Here is a 26536-nt window from a genome sequence, read left to right on the forward strand (position 1 = left end):
GATTCCTTGGAATGATGATGATTATTAAGGGAGGAAGACATTTGATGAGCCAAATTTTGGTTGATCAAAAATTGATCAAACCTTTGAGTTAAGGATTTCACCTCAGCAACTATGTCATTAGAATTGTCCACTTGATATAAGCTTGAATTCTTCCTTTCACCTACATTTCTACCATTTTTAGAAGACAAAGATCGGTGCATTGAGTTTTCACTCATGCTCTCATATAAACGCCACACATCATCTTCATGCTTATCTAAATAAGAACCTCCCATAGAGGCATCAACCATGCCTTTATGGTTATCCGACAAACTTTCAAAGAAATACTGCACAAATTGCCACTTAGGAATGTCGTGGTGAGGACATTTCCTAAGCAAATCATTCAACCGTTCCCATGCCTCATAAAACATTTCCCCATCCCCTTGTGAAAATTCACAAATTGAAGTTCTCATAGCATTGGTTTTAGACATGGGATAATACTTTCTCAAGAACTCTTGTTGCATTTCCGCCCAAGAAATTATAGAAAGAGGTCTCAAATTGTTAAACCACTATTTTGCCTTATCTTTTAGGGTAAATGGGAAGAGTTTTAACCTCAAAACTTCTTCCGGCATGTTCGTATATTTTACGGTAGAACAAACTTCAATAAATTAATCTAAATGCTTATATGGTTCTTCATTAGGTAGCCCAAAATAATTGGAAAGCATTTGAATGGTTTGTGGTTTGATTTCATAATGATGTGCTCTAAATGGAGTAAGTTGAATGCGTGTTAGTGCATAGGTTTTTGGAAGGAAATCTAGACCAAATAGGAATCAAAATAGACCAGGAAGGTAAGTTACCAAAACAAATCAGAAGACTTTGAACCGGTTCAGGGTGGTTGAACCGGTTCAAGTTGGTCAGCAAGTTTTTGAAGAAAGCAATCTAAACTTTCGGTGCCACTTGAACCAGTTCAGTGGTTAAACCGGTTCAATTTGGCCAGACTTGAATTAAGCCAAAAGCCTTAAAAGCTAAAACAGTTCCTAAATTCTTGAACCAGTTCAAGTAAGGTAGCATGTAAACACTTCCTAAAAACTTGTGTTTCAAACTTCCAAAACTTCCTAAGTGTTCTCACACACTCACATTAAAGTATGAACACTTGAACTTTTTCAAATCCACTCCAATCTTCAATCTTGAAATTCTGAACCAAAATTTTACAACTCGATCAGACTTATTTTGACAATGAAATTAGCCAATTTACAAAATATGTCTCACATATTATATTGTGAGATTTAAGGGGTTTGACCCTTTGGGGGTTGCTAGAGATTTCTATTGTTGGTGGTGTTTGCTATTATTATTATTATTATTAGTATTAAATGCTTTGAATTCAGCCAAAAGCCTCAAAAGCTGAACATATTCCTAAATTCTTGAACCAGTTCAAGTAAGGCAGAATGTAAACACTTCCTAAAAACTTATGTTTCAAATTTCCAAAACTTCCTAAGTGTTCTCACACACTCACATACATTTCTAAAACATTGTTCTCACTATCCAGGAGTGTATTCAAGAGGGTATAAAATCCCACTGAGCCAAGTCTAGTCCAGCCCACCAATTTAGGAAGAGGCCCAACAACCTCCAGACCATTCTTTCTCACGCAAGGCCTGTCTTAACCTAGGGGTCAGCCCAAACAGAGGTTAAGCCCGTTGAGGAAGGACTAAGCCCATGTTATTTCAGGGTTTGGAAAGGCCCAAGAAATTATTAGGGTAAGAATAGACTTCTATAAATAGAGAAAGGAAAGAAATGTAAAGGGATTTGATTGAAGTGTAACAAATTTACTTTCTGAATATAGAGAGTAGATTATTGCGTCTTCAGTATTAAAGCACGAACACTCGAACTTCTTTAAATTCGCTTTCGATCTTCAATCTTGAAATTATGAACCAAAATTTTACAACTCGATCGAACTTATTTTGACAATAAAATTAGCGAATTTACAAAATATGTTTCCAATATTATATTGTGAGATTGACGGGTTTGATCCTTTGGGGGTTGCTAGAGATTTCTATTGTGGGTGGTACTGGGACGGTACTGGGAATAACTAGCGTACTTGGGATGGTCACATCTTTGTTGCTTGCTTGGAAGAACTATATTTACTTTGATTATTTTGAATTGGAACATATTGGTTGTTTTCTTTTCTTCGATATGAAGATTTAATGGCCTAGATTTTATCTAATTTTTTTATTCGAATTGTGGAGCGTTTAATTCTAATATATCCAACGAGACTGGAGTTAAGCTAATTAGTTGGCTGATGTTTGAAAGCTTGGAATATTTAAATACTTGTGTGAATTTAGTAGAAGAATGGACACTGTTTATTTAACCTTTATTTATTTGGTAGTGGCCCAGGTCTCTTATATGTCAATTCTACAGATGCTCAAGTCCTTGAATAGTAAAGCACCAGAGGCATAAGATATTTACATATACATATTTGTCTATATATTAAATGAGATTTATAAGCAATATGTTAGCTAGTTGTGAATGAGTTTGATTTAGATTGTGGGATCTTAGAAGAAAAACAAAATTGGTGGCAGACTATAGTTAAATTTCATTCACTAGATCATCTAACAGATCACTCGTATTTAGTATTAGTGCGACTAAGTTGAGATGAAAATGTTGAGATATAAACTTTAGGGACCGATGTAAATAAAAGAAGAAAAAGTGGGCAAAATAATTATTATGTTATATGATTTAAGGAAAAGGGTAGATAAAGTTTAAGGGCGTTTCTATTAAATTTTAACCTATATTATCTTTCTTCTATCGGGTTGGATTTTAAAAATCGGGCGTGACAGGCATAAATCTGCAATTACTTAGAAATCAGTCCACGTAAATTTGTCTTTGATGTAGTGATGCAAATTGTTGATAAAACGTACTCCAAAATGACATTTTCTTTTGACCTATTTGTGCATTTGATGGCTTAGGCTTCTGACCTGATTTGGCAGCTTTTGAACTTACTTTACCTCCTCTTAATTAAACTATTTAATTTTTATAGGACATAGCTAGGGAGGTTGTCGGGGCTACGATTGCTGTTACTTTTTGTCGCTGCTATTATCTTGCATGCCTTGTGAAGAAGTTGGAAGCTAGAGAAAGACTTTAGAGGGCCAGAAGTACACACACACACACACACACATAAGGAGCCTTTGTTTTTTGGTTAAGTAAAATATAGAGTGAACTATATTAAATCCTTCTTTTCTATCTCTTTTTTTTCATTAAATCCTATTTTTCTATTTTTTTGCCAAAAAACCCCGCTTAACTATTCAAGAGGGGTGAAGTTAGTTAAATGAGAACTCAAATATAAATTGATTTAAATACCCATTAAAACCTATTTAAAAATCTACCTTGCTTCTTATTTTTTTATTTATTAAATAACCTAAACGACATTATTTACAGAAATTAACACTTCTATTGTTTTTTTTATTTTTATTTTAATATTTTACTAAACTGACAAGTTCACATTAATCACATGGAAAGTATTTTTTATTTTTTTACAGAAAAAATGATATTGAAAAATAAAAAATAAAAAAGAAGAAGAAGAAGAAAAAAAAAACATGTAGACATAAATATTAATATAAAAAAAGGAAAAAAATTAGGCATTATTTCCTGTAGTGTCCCTTAAATATATTTATATAAAATGAAAATAAATAAAAACCAAATAAACGAATGCACAATATAATTCTCAAATATATATATATATATATATATATAGCAAATAAATTTGAAGAAAAAAACCTAGATTTATATTGGTCTGAAGGTGGGATAAAAATGAAAATATAATATAAATAATATTTAATGGTACATATTATATATACTATTATATTATGATACAAATTATATATAATATTATAATAATGGAAGGGTACGTGTTGTTGCAATGGTGGAAGATATGCGGCTAAGAGTGATAATAGAGTATATATATATATATGAGGGTATATTAAAATTAGTACAAGGATATTTTTTGTCTAAAAAATATATAAAAAACAAAATGTCCAAACAGCTCCATTTCAACTAACTTCCATTAGTTAAATCACCCCCCGTGAATAGTTGAGGGGGGTTTATTGACAAAAAAATAAAAAAGAGGGGTTTAGTGAAAAATACAGATAGAAAAAGGAGGTTTAATGTATTTCACCCTAAAATATATAAGGTGGAGCTCCCGGAATCTTGGATGAGTTGGTAAGGTGAGGGCATTGGCTTGCATTGGCCAATTCGAGCCTTCCCACCTCCTTTATTATCCTCGATTTAAAATGTTGCTTGTATTGTGGAGCCAGAGTGAGTAGTCGAGAATTTACCTAGTAGTTACAAATCTAAAGGACAGATAATTGCGAGGTTCCCATATCATAAAAAAATAAATAAGGTGGATGTGGTGGATCATGCCTTTTTTGTTGCTTCTATTTGGTATAGCTTTTGACTTCTTGTAACCTTTCTTATTATGAATATGTTCTTTGGATCCACATTTTTATATGATATTTTTGTAAAATCATGTTTTGGTTGGTTATGATGTCAATGGCAAGTTTTAAGTTGGTTTGGGTTTTGATTCTGTTCTTTGATAATCTTTTGGTTGCAATTTTTGATTCTATTAGGCTCTGCTTCAGTTTGGTTCTTGCTTGGCTATATTGTACTAGTTGTACCAAAATAAAAAATAAAAGGACTTCTTAATTAGGGGCTATATATATAATATATATATTAAAAATAATATACAATTTCTACCATAGTCAAGCATCGTGATAGAAAATCACCCATTTACTATCACGGGCCAAAGTCATGGTGAAAAGCATTTTCCACCTTGGCTACAATTCATTTTTTTTTTTTTTTTTAGTGTAGCTCGGCTTGATATAAATCTTTGAAAAGGCTATTCAGTTATAAAGCATGGACAAAGATACGGGACACTGGTTAAAAAAAAAAAAAAAAAAAAACAAAACAGAACAGAACAAGAACACGACAAGAATACGATAATAAAATAATAATATAATTTATTATTATATAAAAAATTATTCTTTTCTCAATTTCTCATTTATATTCATAAATATAACCTATTTAAATTAGTCTCACCACATATCTCATATTTCTTTATTTATTTTTTATTTTTGAAAGATTAATCAATTATATATAATAATGTAGATATTACGTGTGGGATTTTAGGATGAAAATAGATGCAAAGTACACAAACTTTAGTCAGTCCAATTACAGTTTTCAATAGGCCCAAAAGAAATGATCCAAAAAGAATGGCTATATGGCCAGAGAGACGGCCCATAGCTGAGACCTTTTAGGTCATTCTATAGAATCTTTTTCAATTTTGACCGCATCGGAGAGAGAGAGAGAGAGAGTTGTGTTGATCACATCGAAGATAGGGTTATGCTATCTCTTCACCTTCTTTTTCAATCACATATTTCTCTTTCTTTTTCTCTATGTCTCATGATCTGCTCCATCTGATCCATCTATGCCCTTCACGTTCTCAAGTCCTCCAACGATGTGCAAATGATCTGAGCCAAGATTGTCATAGAGAATGGACTTATATATATACACACCACATACATATATATCATCTTCTTCTTTCTCTCTCAAATTTTTTTTTTTGAAGCTTGATTGACGTGTCCTCCGGCGTGTCGCTGAGGTGTCAGGCCATGTCTGATCCAAAAAAATATATAAAATAATGGGGATACGTTTTGCATGTGTCAGACACTAGTACAGTGCTGCATATTCACGTGTTGGTGCTTCATAGCTTTTCAGTAAGCATTTAGCAGCACTTTGATTCTTATGGTAGACTAGATGGAGGCCTATGATTCTGAAGTAACAGAATTTCCTAGGTGAGCATCAAGCAGAGCTTGATTAGCCAGACCGCATCGAAAGCCACTACAGCTCAATTTCAAGCAGATGTCCTCCTTACTTTACTCATGTAACGTAACCCTCCTCTTAGTATCGTAGTATCCAGTAATCAGGAATAGTTCGTCTTCCCCCATTTGAGGCCTGTACCTTCTTAGGAGCCACTTCATCTCCTACTTGAAGAGAGCCAGAAATACCTTCTTCGTGGACCTCAACCGGATCTGCACTATTTTGTAGTTCTTTTGTTTTGTAGGTTTTGCTCTGCTCTTTACAGCGGGTGATCTGGGGTATCCGCCGCGGATACAAGAGATTTCAAATAATGTATTAGTAGTTTCATTCTTTTCATGATTTTTTAATTTTTATTTTTTAATTTTAATTTTTGTCTTGTCAACGTTGGTAAGGCATTTCTGTCTGCCTCTACTCATGCTTTTGAATTTGTTATAGTAACCTTGTAGGCAGTTTTCTCAGGATATATTAACGCGAGAATCAGAGTTTGGAATCTTAAATATAGCAGATCTTTTTATACTAACTATTTCCAATGTCATATGATTATATTTATCAAATCATATATTTAAACCAAATTGAGAATAAATTTTTTCACAACCATCAAGATTCTTATTTTGCAAGTACAACCACCAATTTATTGTAACAAATACTAGAAATAACATACAACATATTTTCACTAGATTAATATAGCTTAACAAAATACATAACCGACACGAACATTTAGGCTGAGCACTCAAAGAAACATGAAAATTACTTAAAATTAAACACACAGACACAAGTTTGTGTTGCCTTAACCACTTTCACCAAGTTTTAAGGACAACACAAAACATCAATTATTATAACTGTATTGAATGCAAATGCAGTTAAATTATTAAAAATTAAAAGACTAGTAAAACGTGGCTCATGATCATCGTCTGAATTGTGTATCCTCACTTGTCGAGATATGCTCCAATTGCAGTAAGATACTTGTGAGACCTTCCATGGAATCCGATGATATTGCCACCAGTGGATTGAAATTCAAATTTTTCTCCATCCTCCACGCCAAACGGTCCATATATTCTTTTGTTACTTAGAAATCCAAGCGACCGTATAATAACCATTTTATCCACTTGTCCATAGTACCCCCAAAATGAAAGTAAAAATTCATCGGTGTCTAATTTGACCTATGAAAGTTATATTTGTTAAAAAAAAGGTAAGCATGCATGACATTCATATTTGCATAAATGAAAATTAAATTGCATATATATATATATATATATATATATGTATGTATGTATAAATTACCGTGTTTTGTTGTCCGCCGTCAGCACCATGCTTTGCTCCTGTTACTGGATTTCCGTTCTTATCATCATAGACAAATTGGATGGAATCAATTACCCATCCAGAGTATATAATCAATTCCCTTACCTTCTTGTAAGTTCCATCATCCCACTGCTGTCCACCAGTAGTTCCAAATGGACCAACACTAGGTACTGTAGTTTGGAATGGCGTAATGTGTACTCCAATTGAATCCACAACAGTACCCTCCCTTCCAAAGAATCCAACAATCTTGCCAGCATCTAACCGGGACTCAAAACGAGTGCCTTTTTCGATACCATATGGTCCATATTTCTGTATATTGCTTTCTAGTGTAAGACAATTAACAACAGAAAATTTAGCACTATGGTATCCCGATATCGAAATGAGGTACTCCGTAGGATAGTTTAATGTCACCTGTAAGATTCAATTAACAATGATAAACATAAGTATTGTTACAAAAGCGGACAAACCACACAAAAAAAAAAAAAAAAAAAAAAAAGGTAATGTTGAATATCGACAAAAATATTTCACTATAGAGATTAGAAGTTTTCAAGTCCCCAATCTTTTTTCTCTCACACTCTATTTCGTCTCACAAAATTTGATTACAATAAAGATTAGAATCCGAAACTTTGACCCACCAGACAAAATGGGTTAAAAAAATTTATTCCAGATGCGAAACCCAATAATCAAATCAAAACCGGGTTGCAACGTACAGGACTTGACAGAAACAAAATTTGGACAAAAAATTTACAAATTTGTTTATTAAGATATGTCTATATAGTTGTATGTTTCATAATGTGGATTGTGGGTGAAGTTTTAAGACATGTTAATACCATATATATGCAGTGACGAGTCATGATTTCATTTCTAAGACATGTAAATATTGTATATATGTAATAACAGAGTCATGATTTCATTTCAGGGGTGCAGTATATTGATTAAAAAACAAATCTAGGTTGTTCAAATCAAAAGGCAAAAATAATAATAATAATTATAAGAATCATTGCAAAATTAATAATGTGTTAATCAAGGAGTAGTACAAGGCAGCATTTAGCCATGAAAGCATGCATAGAGGGACTTGATGCATCAGGTCTTTCCATATTAATGTTTTGGTAGACTGTCTTTAATCAGGTTTATCCCCATCCTAGTGTTGATTTTTTATTTTGGCTTGTTTTGTCCTCTTTTTCCTGGGTGTCCCTTGTTTTATAGGGAACACATTTTCCACATGTCCTTTATTGGTTATTTTTGTATGAATAAAATGAACCCCATTCGGAAAAAAAAAAAAAAAATTTAGTGAAAAAAAGATAAATATATACTTGACAAATATAAGAATTAAACTATAGATTTGTAATATTTTTATTCACTACAATTATAGTTGTCCTCAACGAGTGTTTGTATTTCGAAATAGTCCATTATCTATGTCACATTCGGCAGCCCTATTTTTTCAATTAACATGAAATCTAAAAGTGCACTAAGACAGAAATCCAAAAAATAGAAGTGATGTAGTCAAGATTCAAATAGCAGTATTTACAGAAAGAAAAAGTACAATGAAGAAAAATTCAAATATATAAAATGCACACATTAAGTACATAAAATTACAGTAATAAATTTAAATAAGAAGGGAAAAAGCTTACAATACATATATCACACGAGTGCAAAAAGAAGAAACTTATGACAAGAAACAAACAAAAGATGAAAAAGAAAAAAATAAAATGAGAGAACTTTGTTAGACAAAAATTAGGGTTTGATTGAAGAAGAAGAAGAAGAAGAAGAATACTCTTTCTTCTAAGAATCAAAGGATTTTGAATAGTAAAAGAGAAAAGAAAGAAAAATTAAGATACACTTTTAAGAATTGAAAATTTTAGGGAGACATTGTAAAATTTCTCATATATATATATATATATATATGTGTGTGTGTGTGTGTGTGTGTGTGTGTGTGGGTGTGTGTGTGTATTGGAATGTTAGCTTTTCACAAAATACGAAATGCAAAACATATATAGTATCAGGCGAACATGGATCCTACTTAGAAGAGCCTTCATGCTTTGGGTTCAACAATTAGACTATAGAATACCAATTGGGTCCATAAATGTGTGCATGATCGAGTATGTGAAAATCAAATTGCATACATATATAATATATAAAATATTACCGTCTTTAGAGTTGCTGTAGTGGTACCATGCTTTTTTCCCGACACTGCCTTTCCATCCACATCATAGATAATTTGGATGGATTTAATCTCATCCACTCCAACATGTATGTTTATTTCTCTTACTGTGTTGTAGGTTCCATCATTCCATGAATGTCCTCCGTTACCACCATGTGGCCCGAAAGAAACTATCTGTCCATTCGCCATGATTCCCTAAAAGCTCTAGATAAGTGTAATTAGATCAAAAAGTGATATATATATATATATATGTGTGTGTGTGTTATATGTATGCAAGTACGCAATTCAAGAAAAAGTAGGGAGGGTAATTCTTTGATGAGAAATATGGATCCTCAATTAATGACCCAATCATTTATGGAATCGAGAGTGAAGTATTTAAGAATGTGCATGGGTAGAGCTGCAAAAGAAATTGCTTCCTCTATTCAAAACTAAGTGTTATACATTTTATTTTATTTTTATTTTTTTTGTCTCTCAAAATAATAAGTTCACTTCTTTTTTTCAATAATATATTTCATATCTTTACATATATAATCTTGAGTTTAAAATTTTAATTTTGAATATTCAAAATTTAAAAGAACAAATTAGTAACTTTTTAGGAACACAATGCATGTTGCACATGTCTCTTAAAAATTACTACTCCTTATAAAGGGCACTTAAATTGAAATGGAGGGCTTTTCATTTTTTATGATATAAAAATTTGGAAACAAAGAGTCCGATTACCAAATGTGAGAGAGGGGTGTGGGCGCTCTATCTCACATTTGGCATTTGGACTTTGATTAATCCACTCTTTTATATTCGGGGTGTTATTTTGCTATATTTAAAAGCATTTTTGGTATATAGTATAATATTTTTAACAGAAAACTTAAAAAGTTTATTTATTTATTTTGAAAATTAAAATAAATACACACTCATTATTAGCAATATGTCACTCTAAACTTCACCAAAGAAAGATAATATATACCATTAGATTAGAGGCCTCTTTGTAACATCAGAAAAAAAAAAAAAAAAAAGGGGCGTACACACACACACACATATATATATTTCAAAACTATAATTCTGATCCTCAGCTAAGATGAGGGTATTTACCTTATTATTCTTTTTATATCATTTCTTAAACAAGCAATACATGTGAACTCTTTTTCTATAGAGATACCTGAATATGAAGAACAACTACTTTCTCAACTCTGGCTATAAAATTACTGCTGATATGTAACTTTTTGATGATCAATAAAGAAAAATAAAACAAAAATAGAAAAGAAAAAGGTTGAAGATGTAAAATACTTACATACCCAAAAAAACAAAGAAGAGATGGGAAAGACTGTCACAGCCACTGGGAAGAGTTGTACGTGTTGAAATAAAAGGGTGGTGGCATGGGGTATATATAGCCAAACGAACCATAAAATTTTAAAATTTTAATTGGAGCCCTCAAAAATTTTCCATCTTTTTTGTTTTTTAATTAGTTCACATGTGAACTGGACATCCCAAAGACATGACCTTCGGTTTTGAGATCCACCACGCGATGAGAAAAGGGAAAGATAGAAAAATAAAAGTGTCACTTCTGAGTGATTAGTGCATGTATCTTTTAATGTATTGAAATGAAAAAAAACATGAAAATTCAAAATGAATACAGTATAATAAATATATGGGTAAGGTGAAAAAATAAATTCTTGAATTATTATTATTTTTTGCAAATAATCATTCTAAATTATTAATTTGTTGCAATTAAAGACAAACTTATCGCAAAAGACTATATTATCCTTTTTTATTAAATAATTTCTTATTAAATTATTTATATTATCATTTCTCTTATATCAATTTAATTATACTATTTACCTTTATTTATTTTTTCACAAATACTATTTACCTTTATTTTATTATTAGTTTCAATTTATCGTAAAAATAAAAAATAAATAGATTTGTAACTAACTATTTCCTAAAATATTTAACCTATTATTAAAGTTATAGTAAAACTTTATTATACCCAGTTTAAACTTTTTTACCGTAGAAAAATATCTTAGTTTTCATACAATGTATAGATGAAAAATTAATAAATTAACTAACAAAACCCTTCTTTTTTTTTTTTGTAATATATTCATCAAATTTGTATGAATTTTTTTTTTTTTAATAATTTATTTCAATAAGAGAAATAGATTAAGTATAATTCAATAAGAAAGTGTATTATGCTCATTTAATAAAATATAATTTAGGTATTGAGACATTTTACAATAAAATGTGATTTGAGTATTATGCATAAAATATAGTTAAGAGAGTTACTTAAAAATTTAAATATAGTTTGGAGTTTATTTTTTTGCAGTTTATTCGATGTATGGTTTAGGATTAACATCTGACATCCAGATTCCCTCCACCTCCGGTGGAGATATATATATATAGTGCACCTGCCATTTTAGTGCATATTAAAAAGTTAGACGGGTTGGCTTTGGATACATCTCAATTAAAGATGTCAGATGTTAATCCTAATATTGCGGATCCAGATTCTCTCCATCTCTGGTAGAGATATATATATATATATATATATATATATATATAGTGCACCTGCCATTTTAGTGCATATTAAAAAGTTATACAGGTTGGCTTTGGATACATAAATTATATTATGACATTGGTGTTTTGTCTCGATTTCCATCCATTCTTTAAGCGGGCCAATATTGACCCTTAAACAATCATATTGGTTCTCAATTCTGACAATTTGCAAATGATTTATGCTTTGTTCATCAGTCCAAGGGCATGGATTCAGTCCAAATGTTGTTGATGACTTTATTTAAGTTGAAAGTTGTTGCTTTCTTAATCAATCACACCAACCATGCATTGACTCTATAGAGATTACAAATCGGACAAAAATCCTCTCCATTGGAACAGGAGAGATGTTCCCAGCCGGTGATCACTGTGCATGCACTGTAACGACGGTAAAAAAGGCCAAACAGTGTATTAGGTTAAAAAGGGTGTATATATATATAGACACACATACGAATTATATATATACACAAATATATATACATATATACGAAATTATACCTATTCAATTTCTGATTTAAGCGCCAAATTGAAATTTCCAAATCAGATTTAGCGTCTCTTCTTAATCTTCTTTCTTCTTCTCTCTCAAAATATAGAAATAAAATCCTCTTCCAAACAAAGTCATAGGTCTTGTTTCCTTACTTTTCTTCTTTCCAAATTTACAAGTTCTTTCCAAAGCTTTGAATGAACGCCGGAGAAGACGAAGCTACATAGGAAGCTACAGTGTACACCGGAGAAGAGGAAGCTGGTTTTGTAAGTGAATTTGTGAATAGTATGACATTGTGTTTAATTAGTTTTGTTTAGTTATTCTTGAACTGTTATTAAATTGTGGAAGAATGAATGGAAAATTCTAAAAATTTTATTCGTGATAAATAGTACAAAATATGTTGGGATATTATGTATTATAAGTTATGTTAGGTTTTAAACTTTCAATTTAAGATGTTAGAATAAATTTTCCACTGTATCCCTGTAATGCATTGTTTTATTCGTAATAGTTGGGATATTATGTATTAGAAGAAATTGATGTTTTACACTTCCAATTTAAGATGTTAGAATAAATTGAAAATGTATTGATGTAAGTTTTCATTCTATTCCTGTAAAACAATGTTTTATTTATGATAAATGCTACAAAATAGTTGGGATATTCTGTATTATAAGAAATGGATGTTTTAAACTTGCAATTTAAGATCTTAGAATATATTTTCCATTGTATTCCTGTTCGTTTTCATTCTATTCCTGTAAGGCCATGTTTTATTAGTGATAATACTACAATATTTTGTATTATAAGGATATTATGTTTTAAACTTCCAATATAAGATGTTAGAATAAATTTTCTAGTGGATTTCTGTAAGGTAATGTTGTAAACCATTGTTAATTGTAATTGAGAATTATAATTGGTAATTATAAATAATGTAACATAGTTGTAGTTTTAAACTTCCAATTTAAGATCTTATAAAAAAAAATTCCATTCTATTCCTGTAAGGCCATGTTTTATATAATTTTGTAATGGTAATTGAGAATAATGATCGGTATTTCTAAATAACTTAACATGGTTAGAACTTTTGAACTTCCAATTTAAGATCTTAGAATAAATTTTCTATTGTAATATTGTAAGGCAATGTTTTATACAATTTGTAATGGTAATTGAGAATTATGATTGTTCATTGTTAATAACTTAACATGGTTGTAATGTTTCACAAAATAAGGCCAAAAAAGTTTGGAAGTCCATGTTTGATTTGAAAAAAGTTAAATCAATAAGAAAACATAGTTGTAATTTTTTTGAAAATAGAATGCCCAAAAGGTTGGAAGTGCATGTTTGACTTGGAAAAAATTAAATGAATCATTAATTTTGTTATTTGTAGCAAAATTAAATATTTGCAGTTGAGGAAGTTGGATCCCTGATACATTATGTATGATGAATAATGTTAATAGGTCACAATACTATACCAATTAATAAAATAGTGTATATATATATATATAGTCCATACTTGCAAGACATTGCTTGTTTATTTGTTTTTATATGTTGTAAGTCTCTTAGATAAATTATTCGAATGGAAGATGTATTAAATAATATCGAAGACACCACAGATATAGGAAATGCTCCTATTGTAGGGGCCGATGTCATAGAATGGAAACTAAGAATTGATATGAAGTTTGAAACCGAGGAAGAGGCATATGATTTCTATAATTCATATGGCAGTTTAGTTGGTTTTAGCATCCACAAAGAGTGTTTTAATAAAAACAAGAAGACTGGTAAATTGTCATTGAGATTGTTAACATGCTCCAAGGAGGGTTTTAGGGTTGACGACATTCAGGACTGTAATACAAAGACTCCCAGGGCTAAAACACGAACTGGTTACCGTACTTGAATGCTTATACAATATTGCAAGTATACCCATAAGTTGGAAGTTACAAAATTTGTTGAAAGCCACAACCATCCATTGATGATTAATAAATGCATTCACATGCTGCCGTCCCGGTATAGAATTACCTGCATTTAGGCCATTGATTTGGAATTGGCTTCCGATTCAGGATTAACCCCTCGCAATTCATATGAGTTGATGGGAAGGCAAGCTGGTGGAAAAGAATCAGTTAGGTACATAAATTTGGATTTACAAAATCATTTAAGGACCTGAAGACAAAATGAGCTTGTGAAGATGGAGAGGCAAGATGGCTTATGAATTATTTTGAGACTTAGTCTTGTGAAGATCCATCCTTCTTCTATGCATGCCAATTGAATACTGATCAACTGCTCATAAACATATTCTGGGCAGATTAAAAAATGATAGGTGATTATTGTAATTTTGGAGATGTTGTAAGTTTTGACACAACCTACAAAGTTGTATATGACAATTGTCCATTTGCAAGTTTCTTGGGGTTGAATCATCACCGGGAGACCGTTGTGTTTGGAGCAATGTTTATGTATGACGAGACTGCAGATTCATTTGTTTGGTTGTTTGAAACGTTTTTGAAAGCAATGTCCAGTAAAGCGCCAAAGACGATCTTTATTGATCAAGACGCTGCAATGGGAAAGGCATTGATGCAGGTGATTTCAATTCAGATCTCCACTCTTTGCATTTTGTTTTTCATTGTGTAGTTGGCAGTGGTACATGTTATTATATAGTTATATTACAATAAATAATTTTTGAGGTGATGCCAGGGACAAAACATTATATGTGTGTTTGACACCTAATGCAAAATGCACAGAAGCTTCTAGCATTCATGTTTAGACATGCCCAAGGCTTGAAGAAGGTGTTATCAAAATTAATGTTTCAAATTGAGGAAGAGGAAGAATTTACCAGGGAATGGAATTTAGTGATAACGGAATATAGTCTTGTTAGTAATACGTGGCTTACAAATCTGTTAGGTTTGAAACATAGATGGGCATAGCATTTATCAAATATGCCTGGTCTATGGGTATCCGCAGCACACAACTGAGTGAAAGTTTCAATGGTTGCTTGAAGGCATACTTATCCAGGCAACTAATTCTTCTAGATTTCTTCACACACTTTGAAAGGTTGTTGTTCGAAAAGCGTTACAAGGAGTATGTAGCCGAGTATGGGTTACTCCACAATCTACCTCAATTGAAAACAAACTGTAACATATTAGTAAAAGCGGCAAACCTGTACACTAAGGTTATATTTGAGCTTTGCTAGGAGGATTTCTTAGCAGCTGTTGCCAGTCAGAGGATCATTAGTTGCAGTCCTATCGATGGCAATGGATGGGATGCAAAGCGACGTAATGAGGACAACAGAAGATGAATTGTTATGTTCTTATTGTAAATTTGAAAGGGAAGGTATTATATGCTGGCATAGTTTGAAAATCCTAAAGGTCTCCATGTTCGCCAATTCATTGCCTCGTCGATATATATTAAGAATGTGGACTAGAACTACTAAAGATGGTAGCTCGGAGGAAAATCTTTCTGGTGAAGTGATTGCCAATGTAGATTCGAAAATTGAGGTTAGGAGATAGCACATGGTACTTTGTCGTGTTCTGACAGAAATTTCTTCCATTGCATCGGAGGATAAAGACGGATATAATGATTTGCTACTCAAAGCCATGGAATGGAAAAAAAAAAATGCCCAATCAAATTGTAGGCGTAGGTTTGCTGAGAATAATGCAATTTATAATGATCGTAAAGGCAAAAACCAATATTTGGGGAGCAACAAAAATAGTGACAAAACCCCCAATGGCCTCAAGCGTAAAGATACACGGAAAGGAAAATTTAAGAGGTTAAAACCGACCATGGAGCTAAAGAGTCGCAATAAGACCAAATCAACAAAACGAACAGTTCAGGTTGAGGTACTTTTATCCCCTTATTGTTTTCCAAGTACTTTCATAAGTAATACCAGTTCTGTCTATTAAATTATGCATATGTAATAATTCTTATAATTTTGTTGTAGAATTGCAATGAAGCCGCTCAATCCGGAGAGGCAGGTGGCAAGAGTCATAGTCGAACAATCCCCTACCAGACTATATTAGTGAATATGAGTATTGTTGCATAACAATTTTCAGCACATTGTTTAACATGTTCATTATGGTTATAAGGAAATCTCTAGTAAAATGTTTTACAACATTTATTTTGTAGGGCTGTGAAATTCCAGCTGAATTTCTCAATGAAGAAAGTTATATCACGCCACCACAATGTGTAATGCATAACACAAGGTTTTGGCAACCGCCTGGTGAAGTAAGTACTCCATTAACTAACCAGGTAAGTATGTTGTTAAGGTAGAACTGACGGGGCCGCTTATATACGCCAAAATAATGTAGTGAATGTGCGGTTCAAGAAAAGCCTTTTGGGTCAAGTTTAAATTTATAAGAACCACTACTACTAACGTAGCAAGGCTGAGTAGGGATCGTCCCAAGGGATTAGAGGGCTACTAGTAATGGAAACAATGCTTAGGGTTAGTAGGTCGAGTGTTCAAAGGTAGATTGATTGGTTGATTAAACTACAATTAAGATTAAACAAGCTCAATATAAAACAAGTAATTAAAGGATAGAGAAAACAAGAGAGAGAGGTCTTGGGACTTAGAGATCACCACTAAGCATCACCTTTCTATACTCTCAATTCATAATTAATGAGGGGGAAAACATATATTGCAACAATAGTGAGTGTGTGTGGTTGTTTCAACAAGCATGGATGACTAATTAAGTATATATTGTCTAAACAATACAATGAATAGCATAATATATCAAACTAAGCCATTAATCATTCTTTAAGCTCACAATCCAAACACATCACATAATTAGAGAAATATACTACTTGCATTCATAAGTATGGAACATCAAACAACAAGCAGGTATTGTCCTCCCATTTAACAACTAAGGTAACTACACTACATCTAAGCTAATGACATGGAAATTAAACTAATTAAATTAAGGGAAAGGCATAATCCATCAAGAAATGAGTATGAACCATTAAATAAATCACAAGAGCATTCTATTAAGCACTATGTCTTGACAATTTCTAGATCTATAGCATCAACACACATAGACATGCATCAACAACATAAGAGATAGAGAAAAATATATGAACATCTATTCTAGTATACATAGACATATGGATAAAATGAAATGATCAATTGGAACAATTAAACCACGCAAATCATTGAATAAACAAGATCTATGTATATACAAATGTTAAAACATGTATTACAACACAAATCCCCTAAAAAATACATAAATCAAGGTAAAGAAAACATGTTTAGGGCTAACTTTAGCCCCAAGAAGATGTCTAGCCACTCATGAATGGTGTCCTCCAACCCTCAAGGGCTATCTCCATGGTAAAAATGCCCTTCTTCTTGAAGTAGATGGAAGACCTCCCAAGAATATGTCTCTAGCCTCCTCTTCTCTTTTCTTCATCTCTAAGAAAATTATCAAATGTTGTATCTAGGAACTCCCTTGTAAAAGTGGCTTATAATCCTTATATAGGTAGCTTAAAAGTCACACCTAATGGTCTAGGCTTATACACAAGGGCTCCTCCAATGATTGCACCATGAGACAACTTTTAATGAGCTGGAAATTGATTTAATTCGCACTTGAGAGGGTTCGATGGATCGAACCTATGTTGAGATCGATCGAACTTGGCTGAGATCTATCAAACTTTGGCTGGATCGATCCTCCCATGGCGGCGCCTTTTTGGATAAGGACAGATCTGAGATATTTTGGGGAAGAAGACAAAAGTGGTAGGTGGGGTGGTACAACAGGATAAGATGGAATCTTTTCGATCGACCTGAGAAATGTTGGATCGATCGAACTTTGTAGGATCTTTGGATAAGGACAAAAGAGCTTGGATCCATCTTGGAGAGTCTAGATCGATGCTTCTTTGATCGATCAAAGTATTTTTGAGATCGATCGAACATGCTGAATTTCCACACTTTGCTTCAATCTGCTTCCACTTTGCTCATTTCTTCTATCCAGCTTGAGTTAGCTTCTTTTAAGCTCTTATTTGGCCAAATTAGCTTATTTTGGGGATAAGCACCTAAAAAGGACAATAACACGAAACTAAAACGGAAAAGTAAAATAGATAAAGGTCCTAGAATACCTAAGCTTAAGGGGTTTAAATGCGAACTTTTCAACGCTCATCAAGAACCAACATATAAATTGCAATATACAAAGTTGCATCATTATTTAATGGATGGCTTATAATATAAAAGGAAAACTATATAATGTTGCAGACCTTTGTTGACGATTCATGCAATTCCAATACTAGTTATTCACATGACGAATGGTGCGCTAATGTTTTCAGAAGTGATAAGGTACTCAGTTGTCGTCATCACACATTAAATATATATTTAGTTTTCATTAAATTTTCTTATGTATCTTGTGGTGTTATCTAAATGGTTTGAATTTTGTCTCATGATCATATTTAAAGACAGCAAATGTAAACAATTGCGAATCGAGTGTCAGGCCAACGTCTAAAATACCAATCTCGGAGATGGACAAACTAATTAAACAACTATTTTATTATTGATAATCATTCCATTATGTATTCTACGTTATTTTTTATTTAACTCTGCTTAATTGTTGTTGGGTTTAATAATTTTCGCGGGTTGGCCAAATTTGTATAATTTTCTATATTATGAAAATGCATTATATGTAACGACCCGGTCATTTGCCTTCCTTTCCTTTTTCTTGAAATTTTACGAATGAATTTTTTTCGTTTAATTTTCTTTTCTGAGCTCTGTTTCGTGTCACTTAGTGTCATCTCGAGTGCTCAGAATTGATTTCTGAGACTCTTTCATGTGAATTGACAACTTCCTTTAAGGACCGAGTCATTTTCGCATTTTTCGTTTTTCGACACTATTCACTTTTCGTCATTTTCCCTATTTTGTCCTTTTCCCTATTTTGTCTTTTCCCCGTTTGACACTTTGTTGGCGTAACCACACTTCTTGTGCTCGGAGTTGGTTTTTGACTTCAAGTGTCTTCATCTTGAGTGGTTTCCACGAAATACGTATCTTTACTTTTGTAAGAAAGTACTTTGGTTGCTCCCGGTGTCCATAGGGGCATGGATGCAAAGTTCTTTGAAATTATTTTCTTTTCTTGGGGTGTTTTTCATAAATATCTTTTGAAGATATTTTATTTCAGGGGTTTTTAAGAAAATATTTTTGGAAGATATTTTTATTCTGGGCCATAAGTGCAGTTTTCAGTTTTTGGAGGGGCCATTATACAATTAATGAAAGTTATTGCAAAATGTCTTGTTTTGAGCCTGGATCATCGTACGGGATTCATTTTCATATTTCGTCGAGTTGTGTACTCTTGGAATTTCCTCCTGGTCGATGTTTTCCAGTTTCAGGGTTTCTGGCCACGGTTTTTGCCAAACTTGTTTTGGGCATAACTTTCTGCTCGGGACTTGGTTTTTGACGCTGTTTCTTCCGTTGTTCATATTTTATCATTTTGAATTTTTTTTGTTCACAAAGTTTTGCCATTTGAGCGCGTCTGCTCAAATTTTACTTTTTCGGACCCGGCGGGGCCCGTTCCGGGCACTTTTTGAGATTTTTATAAAAGGGGGATGAGATATTTCATTTTTCATCTTTTCCCCTCTTCATGCACGACCTGGAGCTCCCATGGCAGCCCAAGGGGTGCTGCCATCTTCTCTCTCCTCTTTTGGTTCACTTTTCCTTGATGGAAAGTCTTCGGCCTTAACGTTTGTTGTTCCCCTCGCCGTGCTCTACCTTTCCCCCTTATTAGAATTTAGTTTTGACCATTTCTTGAGTTTGGTTTTGAGGTCAAGTTATGATTTTGATGGGGCTTTGATGGGGGTTATGTTCACGGTGTTGTCCCCGACAAAACCTCTCGGTATCGTCGAATTCGGAGCACTTTTATTTTGGTGGGCCTTTGGGATTTCCATCTCAAATTGAGGTAGGGGATGTTTTAGGTTTAAATTCTTGTTATATAGCATGCTTGTGATGCTTATACTACTTGTTTGCATGATTAAATATAAAATCTAGAGATTTTATTATTTATTTTTCTTGTACGGGATCTAATTTTCCCGGTTGCTCATGACTTAGTTTAAACATGTAGCATGATTTTATATTGCCCCTTGATATGCTCATTGTCGTGTATTAAAATTGGAACATTTGAATAAGTATTAAAGATTTTATTTAATATTTATCTTAGGTGAAAGATTAATTCACATGGCCTTAACTAGCTTGAAATTAATATGTGTTAGCATATTATATTAGGCCTTAGCATGCTCTTCAACATAATTGAATTTGAAAGTAATTGGAGGTGTTTTGAAAATTAGTAATTATTAATTAATTTGATTAATTAATTTGCCCCGAGTGCACTATTCACTCCATTCGAATTCCGACTTGATATTCTTGATCTACATGCCATATAGCTTCACATATATTTGATTTAGAATATTCGGTGAGGTTTTGAAACCTTTCATTTAATTAATTTCCTTGTTTAAGATTTAATTCTCATGGTGATATACAACTTGGAATTGAATTGTGGCATACTAGAAAATTAAGCTTTGGTGTGGTTGTTCACATGTATTAAATTGGGATTAATTGCACGAGAATTGCAACCTTTATTTTATATTTAACTTTAGTGAAAGTTTAATTTACATAAGTGTAACTTGCATGAAATAAGTTTGAAATGTGATATTACATTAGTCCTTGGCATGTTCTCTAAGATATGTTAAATTGAGAGCATTTGGTTAAGTTTGAAAAAATCTAGAGATTTTAATTAAAAGAATTAATTAAAATCTATTTCATGGTCCCATTAGCTTAATTAAGGTTTTAACTTGATATTTGTATTGGCCATGACTTGTTTATTAGTATATATTAATTTGGGACTATTAGAAGTTGTTTTAGAACCTTGGTGATTAAATTAGCATGATTTAATTAAAGTTCTACCTTGTTGTTCTAACACCCTAATTGAGTTTTAGAATGGGTATAGGTCATGGCCTTGCCATGCCCTTTAACATGTATTAAATTGAGGTTAATTAAAATTGAATCGGAAATCTAGAGAATTTAATTGTGTTTATCTATTTAAATTCTATCAATTTGCTCCATGATCTAGTTGTGTTTTAGAAGTGGTTTCTATATTCAAATCATGGATTTGGACTTGTTGTATATTCATTTGGTTATGTTTTGAACATTGGATAACATAGTTGCTCTGTTTATACTCATGAGAATAAGTTTTCCTTATTGAATATATTGTTGCCTTGTGTAATGATTTGCACATTTCGTATTTAACATCATTCATGCATAGCACGTAACGAATCACACACTGAAGATTCGACATTCATCACATCATATTAGTTTGTGGACTTAGAGCATGTACTGTATAGGTTTCCAAATTTGGTTGTGCTTGGTAGATAGTTGATTATCTTGCATAATCCTGTTGATATATGCGTTGTTGCACAACTTGTTGATTTTGGAAACTTGGGGATGTCGTTGTTTGACTATGGCTAGGACGTGGTTCTAGTATGGGGGATAGTCCCTCTATATGGTCTAGTGCGCACGTAGGGAGGTTACCCATGGGCTAGTAACCCTAAAGTAACTATGTTGTCGGTCTGATCCGGCGTGACGTCTGAGTATCCACTTTGTTTGATTTCGCATTTCATTTTCAAGTTGATAACTAGATGATGTTGTAACTTGTTGTTTCTTATTTGTCGGTCCAAGTTACATGATGTTAACTTTGCGAAATTGTGCTTTATACGTTGTATTGGAAGTTCCAATGTTGGTTAAATTGCATCGATATTGAAAATTGTGTTTTGACGTTCTAACAAAGATTAGGATTGATCCTATTGATTCATTTATAACTTAGACATTAGGTGGCATAACCCACTTCTATTGTTTTCGTGCTTTAGATTTCAAGCTGATAGCTTTAAGAAATTGTATTTTGTTGCCTTGTATAATATGCTTTTATGTGGTTAGATTACATTGAAGTTGTAAATTGCGGTTTGATTGTTCAGCATGGCCTAGGATGATTCCTTAGACTTATTTAGAACATAGACGTTAGGTGACATGATCACTTTAGTTGTTTCTGTATTCGAGATTGCAAGTTAATACCTTTAAGAACCTATATCTTGTTGCTTTGTATAACTTGCTTCCATATTATTTAAATGGCATAGATGATGTGATTTATGCTAGAAACACTCTAAGGTAGCTTAGGATGCTCCCTGAGTCTCATTTCGATATAGACGTTAGGTGGCATGAACCCCTTTAACATGTTTCACCTTAAGGTGATAAATTTGTAAAATGCTAGGTCGATGCATGCTCATCTCCTACGAGTAGCTTTATGTTACTCACCTCTACGATACTGGGGCATATTTCAGGTACGGAGACTTGGTTCGTGACGCCTAACATTCCTTGGATGTCATGTAGCTTTCAAGTTTCCATTTCACGCAAATGTTAGCATAAAATGTCATTTTGTAGACTTATATGTCAAAATATGTATATTTGATTCCATGTATGTAATGTGTACTTAAGTACACTCCTTTCAATGTATTTGATATGTATGAGATAAGGCCGGAGGCCAATGACATGTATATTGTATTTTATGCAACTTTTTAACTTCATGAAATGTTATGAAAAACTTGAAAAATCGCAAGTCATTCCTTCACCACGGTTACATCGGGTGTGGGAATTCCATTTTCATTCTTTTATAGGGTCTTATTAATCTTGTATGAAGTGTGGCCAAGGGCCAAACGGTCATTTGATCCCGTTTTGCATTTTTGGATTCCATGTTTTCCATTTCAAGTCCATTTTTGCCTTTTTGCCCGTTGGGGGGTCGGATTTTGTATCGGCTATATTTTTAAGCCATGGACTATTGTAGCGCGTCTAAATAGGTAAGTTACGCTTGCGTGCATGGTCGTTTCCGGGCAAAACCTTATCGTTTGTGTTTTGAGCCTCTTGTGAATTCATTTCGCATTTTTTTTGCATATTCTGATCTAGGGGCATTATGGATCTTTCACATCAGTTTTATTTTCCTCTTTTAACATGGTTGAATAGAAAACATGATTTTAGGGGGGGTTTCTTCTTCGTGTTTTTCAAAAAAATGTCGTCTTGGTACCGGAAATCCCTCGTGAAGTTTCAGCTTCCAGTTTTCATTTAGCAGCTTTATGGCCCTCTTGTTCAGTTCTGATCTAGGGGCATTTTTGGGATTTCATAGTGAGTTTTTTTCGATTCCGTCCGCAATGTTGGGTAGAAAACTCAATTTTAGGGGGGGGGGGGGTTTCTTCTTCGTGTTTTTCTAGAAAAACTCGTATTGACCTCCGTTTCAAGCCTCAGTTCTGGGCAGATCAAAAAAAATGTAGCAGCAGCCAAGGGCTGCCACCATGCCATGTCTTTGGGCGCCGGCATGCACGCCGGTGGGCTCGTGCATGGGCGCTGTGTGCGCCATGGCCCCTCGTCGGGCCGCCGCGACGTCAACTCTTCTTTTGGGCTTTTCTCCTTCGTCCGAATTCCGATTCAAGTGAATTTTTTTTTGAACTTGACTAATTTTTTGCTGTCTTTCCAACGGTGTACTCGGTTGCACCCGGTTCTTCCTGAATAATTACTAGTTTACCCTTTTTTCCTTAAGTGCTCGTTTTTCTTCGTCATGCCGTTTCTCCTTCGTCCGGACTCCGAATCATGCGATTCTTGAGTCCATCTTGATTACTTTTTCGTTGTCCTTCCAGCGGTGTGCTCGGTGGCTCCCGAATCTATGGTTTTCAGAAATGACTATTTTGCCCCTGGGGGCTTATTTGTCATATTTTCGATCTTTTGCTTCCGCATCAGTTCTTGTTGAGTTCCACGACCTCATGGAAGGTCACTTTGACTTCTTAGAGTCTTATTTTCTGTTTTTGCTTCGGCATTCGGATTCGTTATCGGATCATCTTTACGGTTCATCACAGGACACGCTAGCCTAAAAACCAGGGTCGTCACATTATAAGTATTTTTATCATGCACTATGAAATGTAATTAATTTAAATGTGAGTGTGACTCAAGTATTTTAATTGAGGCAAATGCATTGAAATGCAATTAGTTTATGTATGTACTTCATATATAAGTTATGACAAAAATCCCAAATAATTCATAAGTACCAGAGTACTGATATCCACAGTAGTTGTATTTTAATTGACGTGTTGTCATGCATTTTTCTAATTTTTCCAGTGAATAGAAAAAACTATCCCAATAGTTTTGTAAATATTGTTGGTCTACAGATATAAGAAATATCCTAATAAATTCGTAAGACAATTTTCAAGGCCCAAAGTAATAGAATCCAAATACACCTCTCAAGTTATACGCTTATGCAAATACCTATATAATAATTATCCCAATAGTTATTGAAATGTTGTCGGTCTGAAGATATAAAAAACATCCCAATAAATTCGTAAGACAATTTTCAAGGCTAAAAGTAATAGAATCCAAATACACTTATCAAGTTATACGCTTATGCAAATACATATGTAAAAACTATCCCAATAGTTATGTACAAATTATCAGTATGAAGATATAAGAAACATCCCAATAAATTCGTAAGACAGTTTTCAAGGCCAAAGTAATAGAATACAAATACACCTTTGAAGTTATATGCTTATGCAAATACTTATGTAATAACTATCCCAATAAATATGAACAAGTTGTCAGTCTGAAGATATAAGAAACATTCCAATAAATTTGTATGACAATTTTCAAGGCCAAAGTAATAAAATCCAAATACACCTCTCAAGTTATACGCTTATGCAAATACATATGTAAAAATTATCCTAATAGTTATGTACAAATTGTCGGTATGAAGATATAAGAAACATCACAATAAATTCGTAAGACAATTTTCAAGGCCCAAAGTAATAGAATCCAACTACACCTCTCAAGTTATAAGTTTATGCAAATATAGATGTGACAACTATCCCAGTAGTTATATACAAATTGTTAGTATGAAAATATAAAAAACATCCTAATAAATTTATAAACAATTTTCAAGACCCAAAGTAATAGAATCCAAATACATCTCTTAAGTTATACGCTTATGCAAATACATATGTAAGAGTTATCCTATTAGTTATGTACATATTATCGGTATTAGGATATAAAAAATATCCTAATAAATTTGTAAGACAATTTTCAAAGCCAAAGTAATAGAATCCTAATAATCATGTAAAACGCACATATAGTGAGTATGAATACCTAGACCTACTAGGGTACACAACTACACTATATCTAGCTACACATCCCTGGCAATATATGCACCCTAACCATGATTCTGAGACTCAAGCTCATATCATCGCTCATAACTATATATATAAAATCCATTCTAATCCAGAACATAAAATAAACATCCGGTATGTCATCCAACTGATTCAGTTGACCTGACATGAAAATATGTAGGATTTAATATTTTAGTTAATCCATTCCGTTATACATGAATAGGTAGAACTTAACGTTTTTAGTTTATCCGTCCCTAATATGCCACCATACCATACTGGTGCATATAATGCATATGATTTATAAATGATGCAACAATTATAATATCAACATCAAATACATCTAAAAATAAGCATAATAGAAATCAGATATATACATGATCATAAGCATCCAATATATGATTAAAATCATATAACTTCCATTTAAATTGCTAGAATAGTTTTAAGTAATTAAATGATCCACACAATCCAATAATTGATGAAATAAGCAAAATAAAACATCAATTAAATCGAGAATCAAGTATAATAAATCAGACAATAAATTGAATATATTATACTACTAATGCATGATAAAAATCATATAACAACCATTTAACTTGTTAAATTAACATTAAGTAATTAAATCATCTGTTTACAATATGCAAATTATTTAAATTTCATATTGTTGAAGTCCATGGCTTATTTTATAAATTATGCATCCTGAGTATTTAACATGTCCATCGTAGTCATTTACAACTCTTAAATTGACCTATATAGCCCTGAAATACCCTAAAACCAAATACAGTAGCCAAAACCCATGTACAGGTGAAGTCCCAGGAGTAGAGCCGCCTCTACTCTTGCTACCTTCCGTCTTCTTCATCTCCGGCGACCTTTAACCCCTCTGTTCTCCATTGTTAATGGTTCTAAGGGTTTAAACTATGTCCCGAATCATTCCAGATAATTATATGAAATAGATATGCATCTTAAACACTGATTAAAAAAAACTATTATGTAATTTAATTCAAAATTAAACAAGAACACAAAACAACACATAAAATCAGTTTAAATTGAATTTAAGC

At 32.8% G+C, this 26536-nt stretch overlaps 1 protein-coding gene and 1 pseudogene across 1 annotated transcript; one reads left to right on the top strand and one right to left on the bottom strand.

The window, feature by feature from the left end:
- The first annotated feature begins 345 nt into the window (after nucleotides 1-345).
- LOC132297745 (small nucleolar RNA R71) lies at nucleotides 346-444 on the top strand (annotated as a pseudogene).
- A 6326-nt stretch (nucleotides 445-6770) lies between these two features.
- LOC132296529 (jacalin-related lectin 3-like) lies at nucleotides 6771-9493 on the bottom strand. The gene is made up of 3 exons (XM_059794719.1): nucleotides 9290-9493; nucleotides 7126-7554; nucleotides 6771-7004 (listed from the first exon to the last, which is right to left on the bottom strand). The coding sequence occupies exons 1-3, from the start codon at nucleotides 9491-9493 to the stop codon at nucleotides 6771-6773; spliced, it is 867 nt and encodes a 288-aa protein (XP_059650702.1).
- Between the last annotated feature and the right edge of the window lie 17043 nt (nucleotides 9494-26536).

The sequence above is a fragment of the Cornus florida genome, unplaced genomic scaffold (genome assembly GCF_030987335.1).
Source record: "Cornus florida cultivar Cherokee Brave unplaced genomic scaffold, ASM3098733v1 CherokeeBrave_3.0.0_Hap2_Chr02, whole genome shotgun sequence".
Lineage (NCBI taxonomy): Eukaryota > Viridiplantae > Streptophyta > Magnoliopsida > Cornales > Cornaceae > Cornus > Cornus florida.